We start from the raw sequence: 20,310 nt of genomic DNA, 5'->3' as shown, positions 1-20,310 counted from the left end.
CTCTGGTAGGGGCTTCCAACAAACCGGCCAACCACGTGTTTAGGCTCTAACTCCTTACCTAGCGTCATTTGCTTGCAGACATGGCAGGAAAGGGACGTGGTCCGTCACTTGCCATGCGGCCACATTTTCCATTCAAATTGCCTCACGAAGTGGTTCCTGAAACAGCACAATACTTGTCCGCTTTGCAAATTTTGCTACATGCCGTGCACAGCCAGCAGCTCGAGGCAATCGTCAGTAGCCGAAAGACGCGATCCATCGAGGGTCAGAGAATCCAGAGTCCCATAAACGGGCTTAGTCCATCGAGGAGAGGCCGGCGGACATGGGGTCTACCCATCCTTGGCTCGGAGGGTTTGCTCACCGGGCTCACCCTCCTGAATCCACCCGCGTCTGCCTTGCTGAGTGGAAGGAGAATAGAGAAAGGCCGCGGAGCAGATCGACAAAACCGGACAAAGGAACATTAGCGTAGCGGAAACGTTTTATGTAATTTACAGATGGATCAGATGTTGAATCTAGATGGTCAAGTCGCCATGCAATCTCTCGATAAGCACACCAGGGAGAATCCATCACCTAGTCTACAAAGAGAAACTGCCCCGCGACCGCACCCATGATAACTAATAAGAGTGCAGTGTACTTGTTAGTAAACTTGTAGAGAACCGCCAGGGCAAGCATGTACAGAACCGCCGCCGGGCCGACCTGAGTGGCTGTGTCAATCACCTCACCAACTGGCTTGTCCTTCACCTTTTCCAGAGAGCCCTCGATACTGGCCTTGAGAATCTGCGCCGCGATGATGGCTATGACACCAATGACCGAGCCGCATAGGCCGTCAAAGAAGCTGGCGAGGAACTGTTTGCCGGAAGGTGGCCGTCAGCGAGGTTACTGCTAGAGCCGCTCAAAACGGAAGGGATAGTGACGAGGGAGCTGAGTCAGAGTTCTACTGACCTTATTTCGAACCAACTTCTCCAACAACTCATGCCCCGCAATAGTAAACAGGAAACAAGGGGAAAACATCCCCAGAGTAATAATAATCGCCCCCGCAAACGCGTTGCCAATCGACCCATCCAAGTACGCACCTTGGAAACCCACAAATGTTGCAAAAATAACCAGTGGTGCTGGCAAGATATTCCCAATAGCAATGCCATCGATGAACACGCTCTGCGGGAGCCACGCCCCCATCAAGACGGCCTCGACCTGCACAAACGGGATGGCCGTATACGCGCCGCCGAACGACAGCGTGCCTGCCACCAGGCCTAGCACGAAGAGGTTGATCAGCGAGGGTGTCTGAGCGATACCGAGGGCCAACGACACGGGTGACGGCACGCCGCGGAAGACGACATAGATTGCGTAACCGACATATTGCAGGATGAAGAGCGCGGCCGCAGGGATCCAGAGGCGCCTGGCGATGAAAGTGTAGATTATGCCATAGAGGCCAAGGGAGATGAAACTACGAAGGGTTAACGGAGTCAGCGTGCTCTCTGAAAGCGCGGAACGTAGTTAGGCATCGGTAAGAAGCATCTATAGTCTGGTGGCGTTTAATTTGTAGGAATGGGAATACTGACATGTTAATACGAAGTGCGCCGTTGACTGCCGTACAGATGGCTGCAATCACGAGAAACGGGTCAATTTCCTTCGTGTCATGCTTTCTCACGGAGTGATCAGCTATCTTGTGAGTCGCTCTTAAGATCTGGAACTTAGTGTAAGAATCGGAGGACCTAAGATATTCATGGTGCTTGAATAGATGAAGTGCCTACCATTGCCGCGACGATAGGCTGCATAGCCCGAAACGAAGCATTGAAGTACTTATTCTCAAAACCAGCCAGGGAATATAAATAGCTAGCCAGAAGCATCAACGCAAACCCCGGCAGGATGAATGCCATCCCGGCAACAATCCCACCTATCCTACCCGCAGACAAGCAACCGAAGAACATACACAATTCGGCAGCCTCAGGCCCGGGCAGGATCTGGTAGACGGAGAAGACGCGCTGGAAGCGAGGGAGGGTGATCCACTTGTCCTGAATCACAAGCCTTTCTTTGATCAGGGCAATCTGCGCGACAGGGCCCCCCCAAGCGAAGAGGCCGAAGTTGTAGAAGAAGAACCAGAAAAGTTTCGGATACGATAGTTTAGGGACGCTGGAGTTATCCTCGAATCCCTGGTCGTCTTCAGCACGAGGTATGTCAGAACGAGGTGTGTCAGAATTAGGTTCTCTGCAGTCGGGCTGGAGAGAGTCAATCTTCTGAGACTCTTCGTCCCCTTTTTTGTCGTGCAACATTGTCGCAACTGGTTTCGAGGGTGTTAGTTCGGCCGCCATTGGGAGGAAAGGTGTTGGCGATTGGGTAGAAATCCTAGTCCTCTTGTCTCGTGAGTCATAGTGAGAGCCCTGACTGCTGTGTGTGGCTCGCATTGCCTGGCTTTTGTACAAGTAAATTCCTACGGTCTTCCGGCTCTCGCCAGGAAAGATTGAGACAGAATGGACGGACAGGAGCGCTTTGATTGGCCAGTAAGCTAAGACAGCATTCGCCGTGCTTGAAGATGCCCGCATCTCGGATCCACAGACTAAATTTAACGCGATTGGCCAATACCAGAAAGCGGGGCGCTGATCACGCTCAAGCCCAAACCTAATAATCCCCGCGAAGCTCGGCCGAGCGTGGAGACTGTTCGCTTTAGAGACGGACACCGCAATTTTAATTGGTTGACACAATCACAACCGTGCGCTCCAACACCAACTGCATCCTGGGAACGCATGCTTGAGCTCCAATGTACGGATAGTGACCCCGATGTGCAGGCACGATTCAAAGTGGGTTCGAGAGACTTGCTGGTCATACTGATGACCGCCTCTTCCATCCTTGTACAGCCGACTCTGGGGGATGACGCAGTTGGCAACCCCGCTCCTGCGCGGTAGGTTCTGGGTGGGGTCACTTATCTCCGAGCTTGCTCGGTTGTATTTGAGGGGGGAAATACCATTGTGTCAGACAATTGGCTCCACAGGGATCAGGGGTGGCATCAGTAAATTGATGAGAATTATGTAAGGAGCAAGAACTCAGTGACAAGATGCACTGAGTCGTGCAGCTCTTTATACACATATGAAAGCATTGCCTGTTTAGGCAGTAGCAGTTGCCTGCAAGGCAGCTGCTCTAGTGGGGCCAGGGCTTGATATACGACACATTGCGATTGGCTGCCGAGAGGGACGGACTCCTGGCTGTTCATTGGACTTGGAGCATGGGTAGGCAGCGAATGTATAGCGATGTTGCTGTCCATGAATATGATGGCTTGTGTTCCATTCAAACTTCATCACCGCATGCCTATTGCTCCATTTGATTCAGTTCGTGATATCCAGCTAAGAAAAGTAGGTAAGGTAGGAATAGAGTGCCATATCCTTTGTTACATTCAAGGCGTGAGCTTGTTGATCTGGGAATTCAAAAGTGCTTTCGGTGCACCCAGTTTCAGCCTACGTGACGCGGGATCGTGTCAAGAGCTCACCCACACATACTATCGAGAGCCTCCCAGATAGCATTCTTTTTGACGACACAGCCACCCTTCCCAGTCGAAGTGCAGCCACCTTCCAATGCTCGAGCAACGGTATCCATCTTCTCTTCAGATGTCGCGTAGCGCATGAGCATCTCATACGCCTTTCCACACTCAACATCCCCTCCATGGTCTGTAGCATCCTGAAGAGGATCAACTAAGCATGGAGGGACTGGGACCTGAGTGATATCTGTAGCAGGATTCTCGGCGAGACGTGAAAGAAGTTTGCAGGGCATTGGTTGTTTCTCATGGCAGGTGTGAGTCTTTACCAGTGCAGCAGCAGAAGCCTCGCTCGTTGCGGGTGATGGGCAGGCAGCCGCTGTATCGAAGTCTGGGCGGTTGGAGGGGGTTGGCTCGGTAACCAGTGCCTCCTCGGTACTTGATGGTATGTAGGTGACCTCCGATATATTTCCAGCCTGACCCATCTCTCTCTCCCTGTTGGTCTTGCTCAATGACGATGTCTTTTCCCCCTCTATGGTCCCTCCTCCGCGGCTAGCTGTATATGCCGCACATAGCCTGGCCATCCGCTCTATTTCTCGCCTTCGAGCGCAATCCGCTCTATTGGTGCAATCCCCACTGTGTTCGCGCCTCGTCCATATGTCGATGTCCTCGTCAGCGAAGCCAGCCAGCCGAAGGAGGTCCCGGAGCTGCCCGTTCTCTTCGACGACCTTCCGTGCCGCCGATTGTACCTCCGTCGTCGCCTTGACTCCTTGCTCTCGCGCTTCTGCTAGCCTTCGCTCGAGATCCGACACGTACTCTTTCCGGCGCGCTCGGTAGCGACGCTTGTTCTCGGTCAATCGAGATGTTTTCGCGACGTTGGAGGTTTGGGTTAGGCACTGTAACATCACGTTAGCGGGGTCCACGCACACGTTTGCTCTGGAAGCTCCTCGTCCAGCGTCAGACTAGACAAGGAAAATGGAGATTCGAGACACTTGCCACCCTTTTGGTCTTATGGCGAGACTCGTGGACTTGCTGAGCTTGGTCGCGATTCAAGACAAGGGAGTCATCGTCAATTTCGCAGGCGGGATTTTTGTCAAGGTGTGGTCCGGGCAAATCAGTGGTGGATCTAGTCATGGTTGTAAGGAAGGGACGCCGTGGAGCTGACCACGGGCGGGAGTGTCGGTGTCGCGGGCCGTTTTGCTTGTGATGTCAAAATTCTGTACTTGCTGTCTGTTTGATGTTGGCCCCCTTTGCCCGGACTTTTGTTGCAGTGGTTTGGTAATTAGCCTGTCGTCATGTGATATCATTCCCTGTTCTTGGGCGCGTCCTCAAGGTAGGTCACTAAGGAGCGCCCCACGTTATGGCGGGGCATTGGGGTCAGGTGGGGGGGGCTCGGGTTGGTGGATGTTGCGCCTATCTCCTTGAGTGCGTTAAGGCTACAACCCGTACCGGTTGCGTCATAAAGAACAGCCGGTTTAATCGCATATTGTTGTGCGTTCTTAGTAATATATATCATGTTATGCAATCGAATCGGATTAACCGGTCCGATGCAGTGACAGGTTTGTAGCCTTAACGCACTCAAGGAGATTTGCTGACTGGATTGACGAAAGTAGCCATTGCTTCCGTTTGGTAGTCTCACGTGGCGGAGATCGCCCAGCACGGTTTCCGGCCAAGGCTCCTGCTAGCATCTCCGAGTCGAGTGGGCGAGGAGACCAGCCACCCCACCAGACCGATCGCTCCGACGCAGTACGCCAGTCCGACATCTAGGTTCGATCTCCAAGGCAACCCCCACACTTCCCTTCCAAGTCCTAGCGACGGTAGATTCTGAAGATACTCGGGGAGAAGGAACGGACCGGCCTCGAGCACGAGAATGCGCTCGCTGCGACTGGTACTGCGGAACCACAAGTGCACCGCTATGGCACCGCCAAAAGTGCCACCAATGATGAAGGCTCGGTCTTCTTATTGCCGCACATTTACAACACCTACAAAGAATTTACGGCTCGATATTGTATCACCTTGTTCATCAACCTGGCGTCTTCCATCGCACAGGCTGCTTCGAGCCAATGAGGATCTGAATGCATCCAGGTGTTTCACCAGAGCGCATTCACTGACAATCTCACACAGACATGTCTCATTCGATTGAGTCGGTCATTTCATTGTTCGTGTCATGTCGTGCCAAAACCAAGATCTATCTGTCTAGAGCCGTTCGCTTTCCGAATCACGCACCCAAGGCTGTCCTGCGTCTAGATTCCACTTTTGCCCATATCCTGGGAAATACCGTGCATGTACCCTGAATGAATTACACACACACGCACATTTCCATAGAGTTTCCATGCCAAAAAGAAATTACAAATCGAAACGAGGCGGCCCTAGACGCGGTTTTCACGAAACCGGTTCTCTGCACGATCCGCCTCGTCCATCCGCTGTTGCTCAACATCCTGGAAGTTCTGGCTCGGACGACCCTCACTGCCCTGATCATCATGGTGTTGCACATTACGCTGCGCAAGGGTAGACTTCATGGGAGGGTACGAAGTATCACCAGAAATGCCCACGTCGTTTCATCGAGGGTGAATACCCAACTCCTCATCCGTACCAGCATAGCCCAGACGGCCAACGCCGGCCCAGAAGGCGCGTTCGTCGCTGCGAGGGCCCCAGGCCCAGCCTGCGCCGGCGCGGATGGGAAGATGATAGTAGTAGAAGGCGTAGAAGGAGGTGATAACACCCATCAGGTAGCCGAAAAGGATATCGAAGCCGTGGTGGCGCATGTCATACCAACGGGAGCCAGCGATGAAGATGGAGACGCCGAAGGGGAGGAGGGTGAAGACGAGGAGGTAGATGGGGGGAGCAGCGGCTTGACGGCGAAGAGACTGGATCTCGGCGTTGTGCTGGCCAATATCGCCAAAGGGCGAGACCTTGGTAGTGAGCGACGAGGTGGCAGATCGGTCATCGAAGCCGCGGGCGCGAGTGGGCTCGTAGGGATCAGCTTCAGGGCGAAGGTGGGAAGGGAAGGCGGTGTGAGAAGCAGCTCCAGTAGCGCCCGCAGCTGCAGCGGCTGAAGGCATAACGAAGGGGATGGTGACGGAGAACTTGCTGGCTAGGAAGAGCGAGGCGTAAACTAGGCCAGCGGCCGCGGAGGAGGCGTGGCCGCTGGGATAAGAGCGGAAGCCGTCGTCGAGTTTGTACGAGTCTGTCTGCTGGCAAATACTGGCGTAGACGAGCTGACCGTTCATGTTGCCCCAGCTGTAGCCGCCAGCATATTGCTGGCAGCAATATGATCCTTTACGTTCTTCCAGTCGGGGTAGCACCGGCTCAGAAGATCGGGACGGGGCTTGCCAAAGAGGTTCTTTATGGCACTTGTAAAGAACCATGCTAGAGAGAGGGCGAAAACGAGGCCGAGCAAGCCGACATGGAATCCCAGAGCTTATGGTGCCAGATGAGCGTCTTGGGTGTGCCGTTGGGGACAGTTGGTCTAGGAACGAATATCAAGAAGACAACGGCGACGATGACAGCGGGAACACCGATGGCGAGGATGAAGGGTAGGTAGATCGGAACGAGCTCATGTTCGGTGTATGGGAAGCTGTAGATGTAGAGCGATGGTCAGCCTGATGCTCGCAATTGGGATGGTATTGGACTCACGCGATGTTGGGGTCGACGGGAGAAAAGGGTCGTTTGGCGGGCTCGATGCGGTCGAATACGACGCCAATGGCAGCAGCGAAGATGAGGATGGCCCAGTCCAAGGCGTAGGAGATGATGAGCCGCACCGAGAAGCGACGCCGTAAGCTGCCAGTGATATTTCCTATACCCGAGTCGACCATTTTGTAGTATTGGTGCATGATTTGGAGGATGAGGTGGAGAAAGAAGATCAGATCGGGGGAGAGCACAAGGTTAAGGTTATTTGAAACTTGAACTCGTCGCGCCTCTCTCTCGCTCTATCGTCACAAACTCCCCCCGTTTTGTGGGTCACTCGGACATGGTAAAGGGCAGCCAGAGGAGCCAGGCTTGACTGCTTCGGGGGGTGGGAGAAGCGAGGGCGCGCCGATCAGGGCGGTTGTCGGGCTTGCAGCGGGGATGAGTACGAGTTATGGAGACGGGGTCCTCGGCGGCTGATCTCTGGTCGCTCGTTTGGCGTCGCAGAGTGTCTCTGTTTTTTGTCTTTTTGCTGCATCGTTACGCGGGAGCCAGTCGGTGGAGGGAACTTGGGGAGTTAAAAATGGGTGCCGCGGGATGGTGGTAATTGACGGTTACGTGGGACTCGGCCCCGGCGGGGGGGGAGGGGAGGGGGGGAGTCTCAGACAGGCTGGAGACACAAGGTACTTTTGGCTGGGCAGGGCAATGCTAATGCTGGCAAGAACGGAGGATTATGCTTGGCTACAGCGATGGATTAAGGCACCCATTGGTGATCTTTTTATCGGGTTATTCTCTTTAATCCCAAAACGCCCCCTTTCTCCTCATTCTTCTTTTGTTTGAGCATGCGCGCGCTCGTGTCAAGGGAAGGGCCAGAAATAAGGTCAAGCCCAAGTACCGATACCATCTGGGGGAGGCTATGACGCTTGGTGTGAACTACGGGAGGACTGTGAGTGGCGCAAAGAGGCTTCATTGGGGAAATGATCGCGTGGTACGGCACTCTCCCCGGGCCCAAGTTTGTTGCAGTCAATGCTATTTTTAACTGAAGGTGGCACTCTAGCACACCTCACCAGTGCCTCAGCACAGCGCTTGATGGGTAACGCTCGGTACAGCTAGCACCTGCTGATAGTTTGAGAGGCTTCGGATCTCTCTTGAAGTTCAGCTCAGCCAAGGCCAGATCAGCTCGGCATTTGGCTTCCTTAGGGTTCAGATTGGCTATGTAGTTACTTTGTCGGCAGGCTCATTCTCGTTTTCGCATTCAATGACGTTTTGGCCCAACATGGAGCGGCCTTCCTCCTCACTCTGGGAACTGATTGACATGACCCATGCTGACATTGGACGGATGTCCTAGCTCGCCACCGGCCTGCGGCTTGAGCTGCTTAGTTCGCCCCATCAGCAGCGCTGCGTCTTCCCAGGAAGAGTAAAATCCACACAGAAGCAAGCTTTCAGTACCTTCAACTTCACAATGCTGACGTGTCAGCAGTCAACATACTCTTTCTCCTCCGACGGTCGGAACCCTTAGTTTTTCTGGTAATGACACGGGTAGCTCAAGGACTGAGGTCGTCTGCATGTGTGTTGCACATTTGGTGTTTGCCCTCCTAGACAGTCACCTTTAAAATGCCCAGTGAATCGCGCTTTGTCCCCCACTGTACTCCGTACGGAGTAAGACTCCATTCAGGCTTGTGGGTTCATCAATCTCTGGAGTCTCCTCCTCATCTTTGTCATCCCTTAACCGTGAATCATCATCTACGAAGATGCGATCGATGCACTCGTATCGAATTTCCTTCCAAGTCTTCCCTGGCATATCCCGGCGAATATCGCTTTGAATGAATCGCGAGTCTTTCTTTTGTTCGTAATTAACACCGGCCCCTCTCTTGACGATGATCATAATCTTTTTGCCTCTCTCGCCATAAGCCATTAGTCCTGCATCCTCTGCTATGCCAAAGGCTTCTTGTGCTGCTGTGTCTTCGGGCATCTTCTGTTCGAATCGCGCGCGCGCGTTCACATTAATGACTGAGCCGGGACAGTCAGACACAGTTGAACGGTAAATGGCGACTGGAGGCCTTGATAGAGCACCGTCTCTGTCTTCTAAGATACTCTGCCAGTGTTCTGGTTGAGGCTTACGCCAGTATCTATGCTTCTCAACTTCATCGCCAAAGTGAAGCCGCTCAAGCTTCGCAAATCCCAGCACTTCTGAGCTGTGGCTGATGTACTGAAGTTCCTTCCACCCACAGCTTTCCCTTATGAGACTATTCAAAGTATCGTAGCTAACTTCCTTCGTGCGGAGGCCAAGTACTGTGAGTATATCGAGGCGAAGGCCTGGGAGAAGTCTGAGCGTGGAAGCCAGAGCGTTTGGAGCGGGCTTGATCCTGATGCGATCGATTTGGCTGACTGCTCTCTGACCGTAAGCAAGCCTTGTAGAAAAGAAGACATGCGAGTATATCTTATCGCGAAGTTCTTGAGGGAGGAGTTCAAAGAGCATGCTCTCATTCTGTGGATCAGCTGCGAAGGCTGGCTGGCGTGCCGTTTTTGGTTTGGGCCTTGAGTTCTTCTTTTTCCGCGTCTTTGCCATGGCGACTCGAGATACGGTATTTCCCCGCCACACCCGCAACTCGCGACCTGCAAAGCCCGCAGACTTATCGATCTCCTTGGTAAAGACGGCATCTCCGATCTATCCAAACGTGCTACCAAATCCGGCCTCTGCCAGCGTCGAGAAGGAGTGTCAACAAAGTCTACGTATCCACAATGGTCGTCAACAACTGGGAATACACGGCGCGGAGAGTCGGGCGCCGTACCTGGGAGACAATCCAAGTCAATTGGCATCTCGGCTTCACCGCGTTTGGCGGACCACCTGTTCATTTCAAGATTGTGAGCAAACACTTCCCGCCACACATCTTATTAACTAGGCCTGACAATGCGATAGTTTCATGATAAGTTCGTATCGAAGCTCGCTTGGATCGACGAGCAGCTGGTATGTACAATATAGTCGCACGCTGTTCAAGTTCATCGAACAAAGAAAACTAACCAACATGTTTCAGTACCAGGAACTTTTCAGCATCTCCCAAGCTCTATCTGGCCCTGCTAGCACCAAGATGCTATACTGTATAAATCTGATCCATGATGGTTTACTTGGAGCTGTCCTTGCCTTTTTTATTTGGAGGTGAGCCAGAAACTTACATCTTCCATGTCTATGGATAGTTAGGGACCAGAGCTAAAGACCTTGGCCGATAGTTTGCCTGGCACGCTAGGCATGTTTGGCCTCTCCATCGGCGTCTCCAATATCGGAGAGACTCTTCCTCGTCCAGTATATGCTCTGCTCTCGGGACTTAACGCTGCCACGGTTGGGATTATTGCCCTGGCAGCAGTCGAGCTGTCGAATAAAGCAATCACGGACAAGCTCACCAGAATTCTCGTCTTTCTGACTGCCGCAGCTGGAATGCTATACAATGCTCTATGGTACTTCCCGGTCCTTATGTTTGCCGCCGGCTTCGCTGCTGTCGTATACGACTACCGCTGGTTTCACCGACCTATTCGAGCTGTAAAACAGCTCGTCTCCAGGATGCAAGGCACGACGCCTACTCAAGGAGAGAATATCGCAGGAGACGAAAGCGGACCCAGCAGAGAGACAAATGCCACCAGCATAACTCTCAATGATCAAGATCGGTATGGTACACGGGAGTCTGAGCCCCGCATCGTACCACATGAGTATCGTCTCAATTTCTCATGGAAGTCTGGAACTGCGCTCATTGCAGCATTCTTCGTTACCTTTATCATCGTTATGGTGCTCCGAGGAGTTTTGCCTGATCCCCCCCTGCTATACAAACTATTCGCGAACCTTTACCTTGCTGGCACCATCATTTTCGGCGGCGGACCGGTAGTAATTCCGCTCCTCAGGGAATATATCGTGGCCGAGGGATGGGTTAGTCCGCGCGATTTCCTTATTGGTCTCGCTATTGCACAGGCCTTCCCGGGGCCAAACTTCAACTTCGCTGTGTTCTTAGGCGGCCTTACAGCTATTCACAGCGGGTATTCTTCCATTGCCGGAGCACTCATCGCATTTTGTGGCATCTTTTTTCCAGGCATCGTCCTCGTCCACGGAACAATGGGGGTCTGGGGGGTGTTGCGAAGTAGGCGCTGGGTAAAATCTGGAGTGAGAGGCGTTAATGCCGGTGCTGTCGGACTTATCTATACGGCCGTGTATCGGATCTGGCAGATTGGCTACATCGATGAAGGTTTCCAGTCAGGGAAGAGTCTGGCAGATGATCCATGGTGGGTGGTCGTGACCGCGGCTGCTTACGTGGGGGGGCGATACTTCAGCATTGCGGCGCCGCTGGCTATTCTTCTCGGGGCTGTGCTAGGCTTGGTCAGGTACGGAGTTGTTATAGGTCGGGAGTGAACAGTTTTCCACCACACAACGCACACGCGACGAAAGAGTCGGGGACGAGTGCAGCAGTAGAGCTCACCAAGGGTCTGGGCATTGTCAAAGCATTTCCTTTGTGTCGGAGGTGAAAGTCTAGGATATTGACATCCATCGCCTGGTACAGTCAATTACTCGGCAATGGCTCCTTAAATAGTGTATAGAATGCCCGAGTTCGCCAGCTTGTACCCTGTTCTTTGCGACTAATTTCCATTCCACACCGTAGCGTATCGTTAGTTGGCCTTCGTACGACCGGTCTGGTTCCCAGTCAGCAAATGGCACGAAGGCTAAAGCACTTCCGGCGGGTCTCAGCCAGCTTCTTGGGGCGAAGGCTGCCGGCTGAGACTCTTCGCTATCGGACGCTGGAAAATCGGAGTTGCTCGCATCGTCACTTGGCCAGTCGTTCGCAGTCTCGCTCCGATTCATGATTGTTGCCACATCGCAAGACGCTGCCTGGGCGTTTCTCGCAGGTTCGCTGTCGGCACCAACGGGCCACAAGGGACACTTGTCCTAAGCTCTCCCTTGCATTCCATGGCCTTCCATAGCCTTCTACGACTACTAATCACGTGAGCATGACAAGGACATTGGCAAACTGGCAGTTCAGCCAGCCCTGGCGACTGAAGGTATTCTATGAAGCTATTCACAAATTCGGCTAGGTGATTGGAAGGTACTAAGAGATCATGATCTTCGGACGCGTCCTAATGCCCAGCCTCATTTTGATGGATGTGGCGAACATGTGCATTGGTGAGTGGGATTTGTGGCTTGGTTGAACAGGAGATGTACCTTAGCGACTCAGGCAAGGTATTGGGGGCCCCATAGGGACACGGGTACCCGTGGCTCCAAAATTTCACGGGTACCCGTGGGCATTATCTAAGCGTGGATGCGCTAACGCGAATACATCGCGTGCCTGCTTCAAACTTCTCTCCAGTCCCTACGCTTCTTTTAGATATCTATCTATTATATAGTGGAAAATAGGGTTAAGGGGAATGGCTATTTATTTTCTAGATGACTATTGCTAAATATTGTGTCATGTGTATTATTATTGTTCTCTATGTGTTCTCGGCGAGACTCTGAAAAAGGGAGGCGTAGGATCCGCGCTTCCTAATTAGGCCTAGTGCCGGAAGAGGGAAGTCATATAACCACCCAGAAGGCGGCCACATTTAACAGTATTCAGCCCTATAGTCGTAGTAGCAGGAGTAGTAGTAGTAGCAGTAGAATTTATTACGCCCGGGAGAACATCCTTATAGGGCCACTTAATATACCAATCCGGCTGCGATCCCTCCTCATTAACCCGATCTACACAAGCCTATAGCCATATCTCGTAGTTGTCGCAGTGTTAGCGCATGCACGCTTAGATAATGCCCACGGGTACCCGTGAAATTTTGGAGCCACGGGCACCCGTGTCCCTATGGGGCCCCAAGGTATTGAGGTCGATGACTCACACTGTCTATATGGGGCACTGGGCTGCTAGGGCGTTGGCTATACTTACCAGTACCAAAAAGTACCTTGCCATTCAGCCAGTAATGGACTACACGCCTATTGAAGCTGACCTTCCAGCCCCAATTTGACACACTGACCGCTTACTAAGTAGACCCCCGTACCTGAAAGTCTCGCCGCTCAACCTCTCAGAGACTCTTAGTGCGAAGAGGAAGGTGTCTGTGCTCCCAACTGTAAGAGCTCGGCAGTGATGCTCTGTTTAATCTCGTAAGCGGTCCCAGTTTTGATACTCCAGCCTTTCGACCGTTAGGGCCCCAAAACTTGACCGCCTCCATTTTTAGTACCTTATCCCGGCCCTCACCTACGCCATCCTCTCGCGGCTGATTACGGAAGGTCCTTGACATGGTGCGAAATAGCTCGACATGTTCAACCATGTGCACCCGACTCAAGTGAGGACGCCTAGCCACAAAAAGCGAAGAGGTAGTTAACGAAGGGGACAGCTTCCAAATCCCCACAGGAGTGTCCAGCGTTGATATAGGGGGGCCACTTACGGGCAGTGCCGATAAGGAACAGTTACTAATAGACACCACTGGAGAAGTCTTCAGCCCAGCAGACTGGGGCTGCAGCACTGACTTTGTCTAATGCGTTGCTCAACGATCTATCGTAAATAATGACAAATAAATAACTCCTGTACCAACTACTCTTGAGACATATGTAGTACCTAACATGTTCCCATCCAATCCTGTCGCGACACGTTTACACGTTCGCAAATTTCATTGTCGCTCCTTAAACTCCTTGATCCGCACACGGCTTATCGTCGATTCATTCTCCCATGGCTTCTCGATCTCCGGCCGGCCCTTCCATTCTACAAGGTACTCTACCTTCCCACGTCGTATTCGCTTGTCGAGCAATCGCACTCTGAGACATATCACGGCTTGACCCTTGAGGACTGATGCTTCTGATCATGTTCAACTATTTTCCTTCCTTCTTCCTCCCTCCCCTCCCTTTATGGGACTGGAATTCACCTTCTCATGAGCAGAGGGTTCCCATTGCGTTACTCGTCGTTGGCTGGCCGCTCGAACGAGGAAACGGATTCCTAAAGCTCCGGTTACCGGCCATCGACTTCTGGACGCATTCGGGAACAAAGGAACCCTACAAAATCCGACAATAGTAAGTTGTCGTAGCAGTCAATGTACACAGAAGCATGATTCTTCGTCGGTCAGCAAGGATGCTGTGAGTTGTGACGTGGGATTGGTAACCCACAGCGCTCTGCGCCTTGTTTTTCCCCGCTCGAAACGCCGACACCAGCGAGAAATGCAGGCGTTGAAATATAGAAATGCCCCACATTCTGTGAGTCGAAGTGACCGCAGCTTTTAAGCTTGAAATTGAGTGCCGGACACTGGCCCGGGTTTATAAATGGAGGTGCTCGGCAAAGGGCAAATGAAGACGGGGGTGGTTGGCGGATGCGAGCGCTTCTTGAGCAGATGGGGCAGTTCGCCAATCCGAATAAGGGAAGAGAGCACGAGACACTATCCGTCAGAATGATGACAGATTGCAGATCCGACAAGAGAGGGGTCTGTCATGGTGGAGACGGCAGCGAGCTTGGGGAAGGTGTTGAGAGTGGGGAGTTGTGGTTTGTTGAGGAGATGGGCCATCTTGTATTTCGGTCCCCGAAATAACACCCCCCATCCTGTACAATATCTTATCTGCCTCTGCTTTACTCCTATCTGCTTTAAATCACCGGGTTATTCACTCCCGTTTCGTCAACCTGTCCCAGGATACCATTCGCATTAAACGACGAGCCTGGCCATCACAGACGATTGTACCTGCATCATCGGCAAGCCAGAATACGACATTGACGGCACTAAGAGATCGGACCTTGTCGGAACGAGGCAAGGGTCACGATGATAGTGAACGCCACAACTAGCGTCAGGTAGCAGACTGCTGCCTATGATATCGGCAGACCGAACATAGGTATAAGAGACCGACCTTCGTCAGTCCCTGAGATAGAAGAAAGCAGCGCAATGTCAATCATCCCTTCTGACCACACCAATGTTGCACACCTCAAACTTCTGAGAACTCGCACTGCTAGTTTCGTCCCTAAACAACGTGCTTAGTTTGTGTCAACCATCCGTCCTCACTTCGGACCAATAGCCAATGTCTGCTCACAATTGGGCGGCAAGCCAACATTAAGCGGATCCTATCTCCGCCGGAATCCTGACCCCTACATCGAGACGAGCAGCCCCCCTCCGAACCCCAATACCACTCCGTGCAAGACCAGCCGCCGCCCCATATTCTATCTCGGCTACAGCGACATGCGAGTCTCTGAAGCCCCAGGCGCATCTGCTTCTGCCCTTCCTCATCCGCCTCGACGGTATATTACGCAAAAATCACATACTGTTTGGAGCCTTGGAATAAGTCGCTTAATCGGCGAAATCGCCCTTGCATAGTGGCATGATATTATTTCCGGCAGCAAAGTGGCGTATCGTCGGTGTTATGACTCTATTGGGCCAACTCTCCGTTACGTTCTTCGCCGTCTTCGTTGATATCGTCTTCCGAGGAACCCTCCGACTCCAATATGTACGCTGGAGTGCGCTCGACTAGGCCATGGTAGTATGCCACCAGAATCTCTGGGTTGGGCACAATTTTCCAGTCCACACGGTATAGAAACTCAAGCTCCAGCAGCCTCAGTTCTGAGGCCGCTACGCCGCCAACTCTGGCGTAAGTCTTGATGTTCCAGAATGAGTCTGACAATCCTTTCGCAGCCACGGTAGCCGCTGTGGTCAGAAACCGGTGTACCGTCAAGGCATTAATGGAGAATTCCTGATACGAGGTACACAGACGGTCGATATAGTAGACCATGGCCAAAAGCAAGGGTGGCGTCAGCGTCGCATGCCTCGCCAGCCGGCGTAAATAGTCTCGCACTGATATACCGGGAGCAGTTCTGCGACTTGTGTTAGATGATTTTATATGCAGATGTCTTGCCCGCGCGTTTTACCTTGAATGAAATCGTGTGTAGCCACGATTGGAGGTTCGGATCGCGTTATTTCTTGCGATCAACTCCGCCAGCATGTGTGCAATCAATTCTACTATGTCCTCAGCGGCGCATAATTCGTATCTCTGCGGCAGGATGGTCGGTGGAGTCTCATCATCAGGTCTGGATCGCTTAGATGCCGCAGACACTGTTTCCTTTTGGCCGGTCGACTCCGACGCAGCAGCTGGAGGGATGTTCAGACTGGGAGAGTCGCGTCTCTTGTTTGGTGACAGTACACTCTCCAGAGGTGTGCGCTTTACCACTAGACTTGCAATCGGCTGCGAGGTAGAATCCAAGGACGCTGTCGCTCTCGTCGTCATGGGTTGAGGACCGGGCAGAGGAGGTGGGGGTTCCGGAGAAATCGGTTGAGAAGAGAGGTTGACAATGTCCGGTTGCTTGCCTCTCGGTGGAGGGATGCCATCGACAACCACATGGCGCCTGGAATGCAACGCGACCGTCGACTTCATGAACGCGCCGGGCGATGAACGATGTGCAGTCGAGATTGACTATCGGGGCGAGTCGTATGGGGATCAAGCAGACGGCACATAGCAGAAGCTGGGGGGAGAGGTATTAGAGGAGCTGGAGGTAATGAAAGATCCTTCAACATCGTTTGCGGCTCATTGTCGGGGCGTAAACAGGATTGTGCTCAGATCCAACGTGGTGTGGTGAAAATCGAGACTTGCGATGGGGAGCCTCCCGAGAATGCGGATCGGGTTAAACATAATTCCGAAGGGCCACCTTATCCCCTCGATTGTGCGAGCCTCCCTAATAGACAAGGGCAGCGCTTGCAGATGATAATTGGCTTCCGCATCATTGGGCGTGCTTAGAGCCACCCAGCCGGTGCGACAGTTAATCTAAAGTTTTGCAAGGGGAGCCTCTATTTATATCCTGAGGCCTTGGATAAACCATTCGGGCCCTAGTCTGGGTCTAAGGTGCCAAAGCTGGGTTGCTCTCTGAGGACTCTCATAACTGGTACCGTAGTTGATGAAAGGTTTTAAATACATACAGAGTGTCATAAGCTATTATACTACTGATGGATGAGTCTCTCAAGCCGGAAAGTAGATGGTAACTCTATTATTACACTAGCTGAGGGGAGATCATACAAGAATTATCAGCATCGTGGAATCCAATCGAGCATCTAGGCCCTAATACTACAGCGGGAGGTGTTATCAGTGTTCCGAGCCACCAACCTGCATAAGTGAGACCTGCCCCGACCCATCAAGCTGACAGCTTGATTAACTAAATGCCTGCTCTATATACCTTCATTACTATTGCTCATTGTTATTTTATGAAGACTAATTATCTTACTTAACTACTAGTTATATATAATACATAGATATAATATGCTTCTATATATCCCTGAAATAATACTTATAGTAATCTTTGTAGTTATAGAGATATACCCTCTTTGTATAGTGAGGATATTTATAAGAGTAGATAGTAGTCTAATATAGGAGTTTAAAACGCCTAGCCTATCGTACTCTATAAGCACGTGGAAATAGTTAATTTTAGTATACTCACAGGAATAAATTGCTAATTAGCTAGATATAATTTATTCGAAATTTTGCCTATAAAAAGCAGGTACTTAATAACCTAATGAAACAAAAAACACTAGCTAGCGGTAGTATCTAAGTATTATTAACTATAACCTAAATAATCTTACTACTTATTTTCTTAGTAAGAAAGCTAGAGGCCTAAAGCGAAATAAAAGTATTAGGTAGGGTAATAAAACCAGCGAGCGTAAACCATATAAATACGATGGCTATAATATTATATTGCTTTTTAATTTAATTTGCATTAATATATATTACTATATATTGTATTTTTGGTGAGCCTTGGTGAGTTCGCTGCAAGTCTGGCGTGTTTTGGGTGATATGATCCTAAAGGTTCGATATCGTGATATAATTTAGGACTAAGTTGAGGAAGGTATGTGGTTGCTTAGATAGGCGTTTATGCGAAGATCGGCAATGATAAACAGAAGCCGTAAGACAAGCCTGTGACCAGGGTGGCGAGAGTGAAGCCATAGGAGTAGCAACTCAGGCTGCCTCGGCTGGTTTTAACGATGGACCAAACGTAATAATATAGGGTAGGCTAATCACTTTGAGACCTATGCAATAACTTAGGAGTCTCCAAGTCTCTACACCACGATATACGAAAATTTCAACAAACAGAATCCTATCATACTAGAATACTCATAATCTATCCTAAGTACTAAAACAGTCTTTTCTAGAAGGCAGCAAGGCAAATGTGCCCGGTGGTAATCCCAATGAACCGCAGTCATGACCACCTTTTCTTATGCCGCCGTGGGATATGCTCTTAGTGCTACAGCGGGGCAGAAGTCAAGCTCTTTCAACGAGATCATATCGTCCGGCATGTCTTAGACGAGATTTCGGATCACATCGCTAATTCCATCATCTACACATACTATTCTTCTTATCAGCTATATCCCGCGAGATCCCTAGCTAATTCTTACCCGAAATAATAATACGCCCTTTTCGCTATTTTATTTCGTTATTAATTACTTCTCTAACGCGCAAGGGCCCATACGTTATATCAATACGCTCGCCTAGTTAGATATAATCTCCTTAATCGATTACTCTTAATAGAAAATTACCTAATATATAAATATAGATATCGAGTATCTACTAGCTATTAGTGCCTACCCCTACTAGGGGCTAGGGTTTAATTAACCCGATTAGTATCTTACTTAAGGAGTTGCTATATCTGATCGGCGACCTAGGCTATTTAGACTAGAATAACAATCAAAATAGGCCCCGGTCATATGGATCTATGATATACCTACTCTCTAACTATACCTACTAAAATAGAGTAATTCTCCTTATTTTCACTTTATAATTATAATATCCTTCGAGAAGTTATGCGATAAATAGCAGCTAACTAGCGATACCTATACTAGTCGCGAAGAGTAAGATAGTACTATATAAGTCGAGGTTAAGTCCTTTTCCATATAGTCCTTTAATTATAGCGGCTAGATCTACGCCCTTATTAGGTTCGCTTATGCGATAAGAAAAGACTCGATCTATAAAACCTCTTCGCTTCTATATAATAAAGATAGCATAGTTATAACCGCCGTCGCGATATTACTACGCTACGTAAAAGGGATAGAGCTATGCAAAAGAGGTATAGCTTACCCCGGGCATATAGAGATAAATAAATTAATTAGCCTAGCGCTTCTAACTTCTTAATAATTAGATATATAGGTAAATAGCATCTAAGAGTAAGATTTCCTCTCTTATTAACCTCTTAAACATAATAGTTCGGACTAACGCTTGACTAAGCGGTCTCTTATACCTCATATTATAATAGAGCACTAGGCCAAACCGCATATACCCGGTTAGCAGCAGCAGGCAAGCCGCTATAACTAAATAAATAGTAGAATATATTATGGTATCCGCTAGAGTATAAAAATAAAAAGCAATAAGTACTGCTAAACTAAGCGTAAAATAGAGGGCTAGGAATATCATAGCCATGATATAAGCCAGGCGGGGAAGCATAATAGAAACACTCTAACTAAGCAAAGGACCGAAGGGACTAAACCTCGCCTATATTAATCTAGGGACTAAATATTAGAAATATTAGTCTTATCTTAGATTAAACCTAGAGAATATTAGTCTAAAGACTAACTATAAGTATATAAAATATACTTATTATACTTTCTTATATAATAGCTATCTTAGCTATTAATATAACTTAATTATACTTAATACCTTAAGTATATTACTAGACGTAATATTATATTACCTTTTAAGGTTATATAATATTCGTTTTTATTAATATAAATCTATATAATTAGTTTATCCCTTAAGAAATATCCTCTTATTATATATTAATAGCTCTTATTTAGAGGATTACTTATATTACCTTAAATAATATTAAATATAATAATTACTTAGGCTATTCTTAATAATAATTATTAATAGGTTTTACTTATTAATTACTTATTTACCCCTATTATATTAGTTTAGGCTAATCTTAATAATAACGAAGAGATAAATAGTAATAATAAAGAAGTTAAGTAACTCTATGCCTAGGTTATTATTATAATTATTAAAATAGAGGAACTTAGAGGATTTATTAATTATATAGCTATTACTTAATAAGCTTAAAACTAGTAATATTATAAGAATATCTAAAATATTAATAATATAATAATTATTACTATAAAAGGTAAAGATATTAAAGAAATCTTAAAGCTAAAATAATTAGAGAAATTTAATAATATTATATATAAATTATTAATATTCCTTATATAATTATATATATTTATATTCTATTACCTTATATAGTTTACTATAATATCTAGTAAGGTCTAATATG

General features: G+C 49.3%; 6 protein-coding genes across 6 annotated transcripts; 1 reads left to right on the top strand and 5 right to left on the bottom strand.

The window, feature by feature from the left end:
• Window positions 1-567: 567 nt before the first annotated feature.
• NECHADRAFT_89295 (uncharacterized protein) lies at window positions 568-2,306 on the bottom strand (the record flags this gene model as incomplete). Its single annotated transcript, XM_003039303.1, has 5 exons — window positions 568-843; window positions 940-1,441; window positions 1,557-1,681; window positions 1,749-1,891; window positions 1,928-2,306. 5 exons carry the CDS (start codon window positions 2,304-2,306, stop codon window positions 568-570), a joined length of 1,425 nt encoding a protein of 474 aa, XP_003039349.1.
• A 1,813-nt stretch (window positions 2,307-4,119) lies between these two features.
• NECHADRAFT_19942 (uncharacterized protein) lies at window positions 4,120-4,311 on the bottom strand (the record flags this gene model as incomplete). The annotated part of the gene is made up of 1 exon (XM_003039302.1): window positions 4,120-4,311. A coding segment is annotated over one exon (192 nt), but the record flags the coding sequence as incomplete, so codon positions are not given.
• A 1,518-nt stretch (window positions 4,312-5,829) lies between these two features.
• NECHADRAFT_98389 (uncharacterized protein) lies at window positions 5,830-7,275 on the bottom strand (the record flags this gene model as incomplete). Its single annotated transcript, XM_003039301.1, has 5 exons — window positions 5,830-5,926; window position 5,958; window positions 6,036-6,829; window positions 6,867-7,037; window positions 7,097-7,275. The coding sequence occupies 5 exons, from the start codon at window positions 7,273-7,275 to the stop codon at window positions 5,830-5,832; spliced, it is 1,242 nt and encodes a 413-aa protein (XP_003039347.1).
• Window positions 7,276-8,822: 1,547 nt separating this feature from the next.
• On the bottom strand, window positions 8,823-9,431 carry NECHADRAFT_19117 (uncharacterized protein; the record flags this gene model as incomplete). Its single annotated transcript, XM_003039300.1, has 2 exons — window positions 8,823-9,182; window positions 9,231-9,431. Coding segments are annotated over 2 exons (561 nt in total), but the record flags the coding sequence as incomplete, so codon positions are not given.
• A 398-nt stretch (window positions 9,432-9,829) lies between these two features.
• Window positions 9,830-11,681, top strand: NECHADRAFT_73264 (uncharacterized protein; the record flags this gene model as incomplete). The annotated part of the gene is made up of 4 exons (XM_003039307.1): window positions 9,830-9,952; window positions 10,008-10,055; window positions 10,123-10,244; window positions 10,316-11,681. 4 exons carry the CDS (start codon window positions 9,830-9,832, stop codon window positions 11,478-11,480), a joined length of 1,458 nt encoding a protein of 485 aa, XP_003039353.1. The 3' UTR covers window positions 11,481-11,681.
• Window positions 11,682-15,464: 3,783 nt separating this feature from the next.
• On the bottom strand, window positions 15,465-16,205 carry NECHADRAFT_18057 (uncharacterized protein; the record flags this gene model as incomplete). The annotated part of the gene is made up of 2 exons (XM_003039299.1): window positions 15,465-15,882; window positions 15,937-16,205. Coding segments are annotated over 2 exons (687 nt in total), but the record flags the coding sequence as incomplete, so codon positions are not given.
• Between the last annotated feature and the right edge of the window lie 4,105 nt (window positions 16,206-20,310).

Source organism: Fusarium vanettenii, assembly GCF_000151355.1.
Source record: "Fusarium vanettenii 77-13-4 unplaced genomic scaffold NECHAsca_122_unmapped, whole genome shotgun sequence".
In the NCBI taxonomy this organism is placed as follows: domain Eukaryota; kingdom Fungi; phylum Ascomycota; class Sordariomycetes; order Hypocreales; family Nectriaceae; genus Fusarium; species Fusarium vanettenii.
Note: the sequence above shows the minus strand (reverse complement) of the source record. Positions and strands in the feature narration are given on the sequence as shown.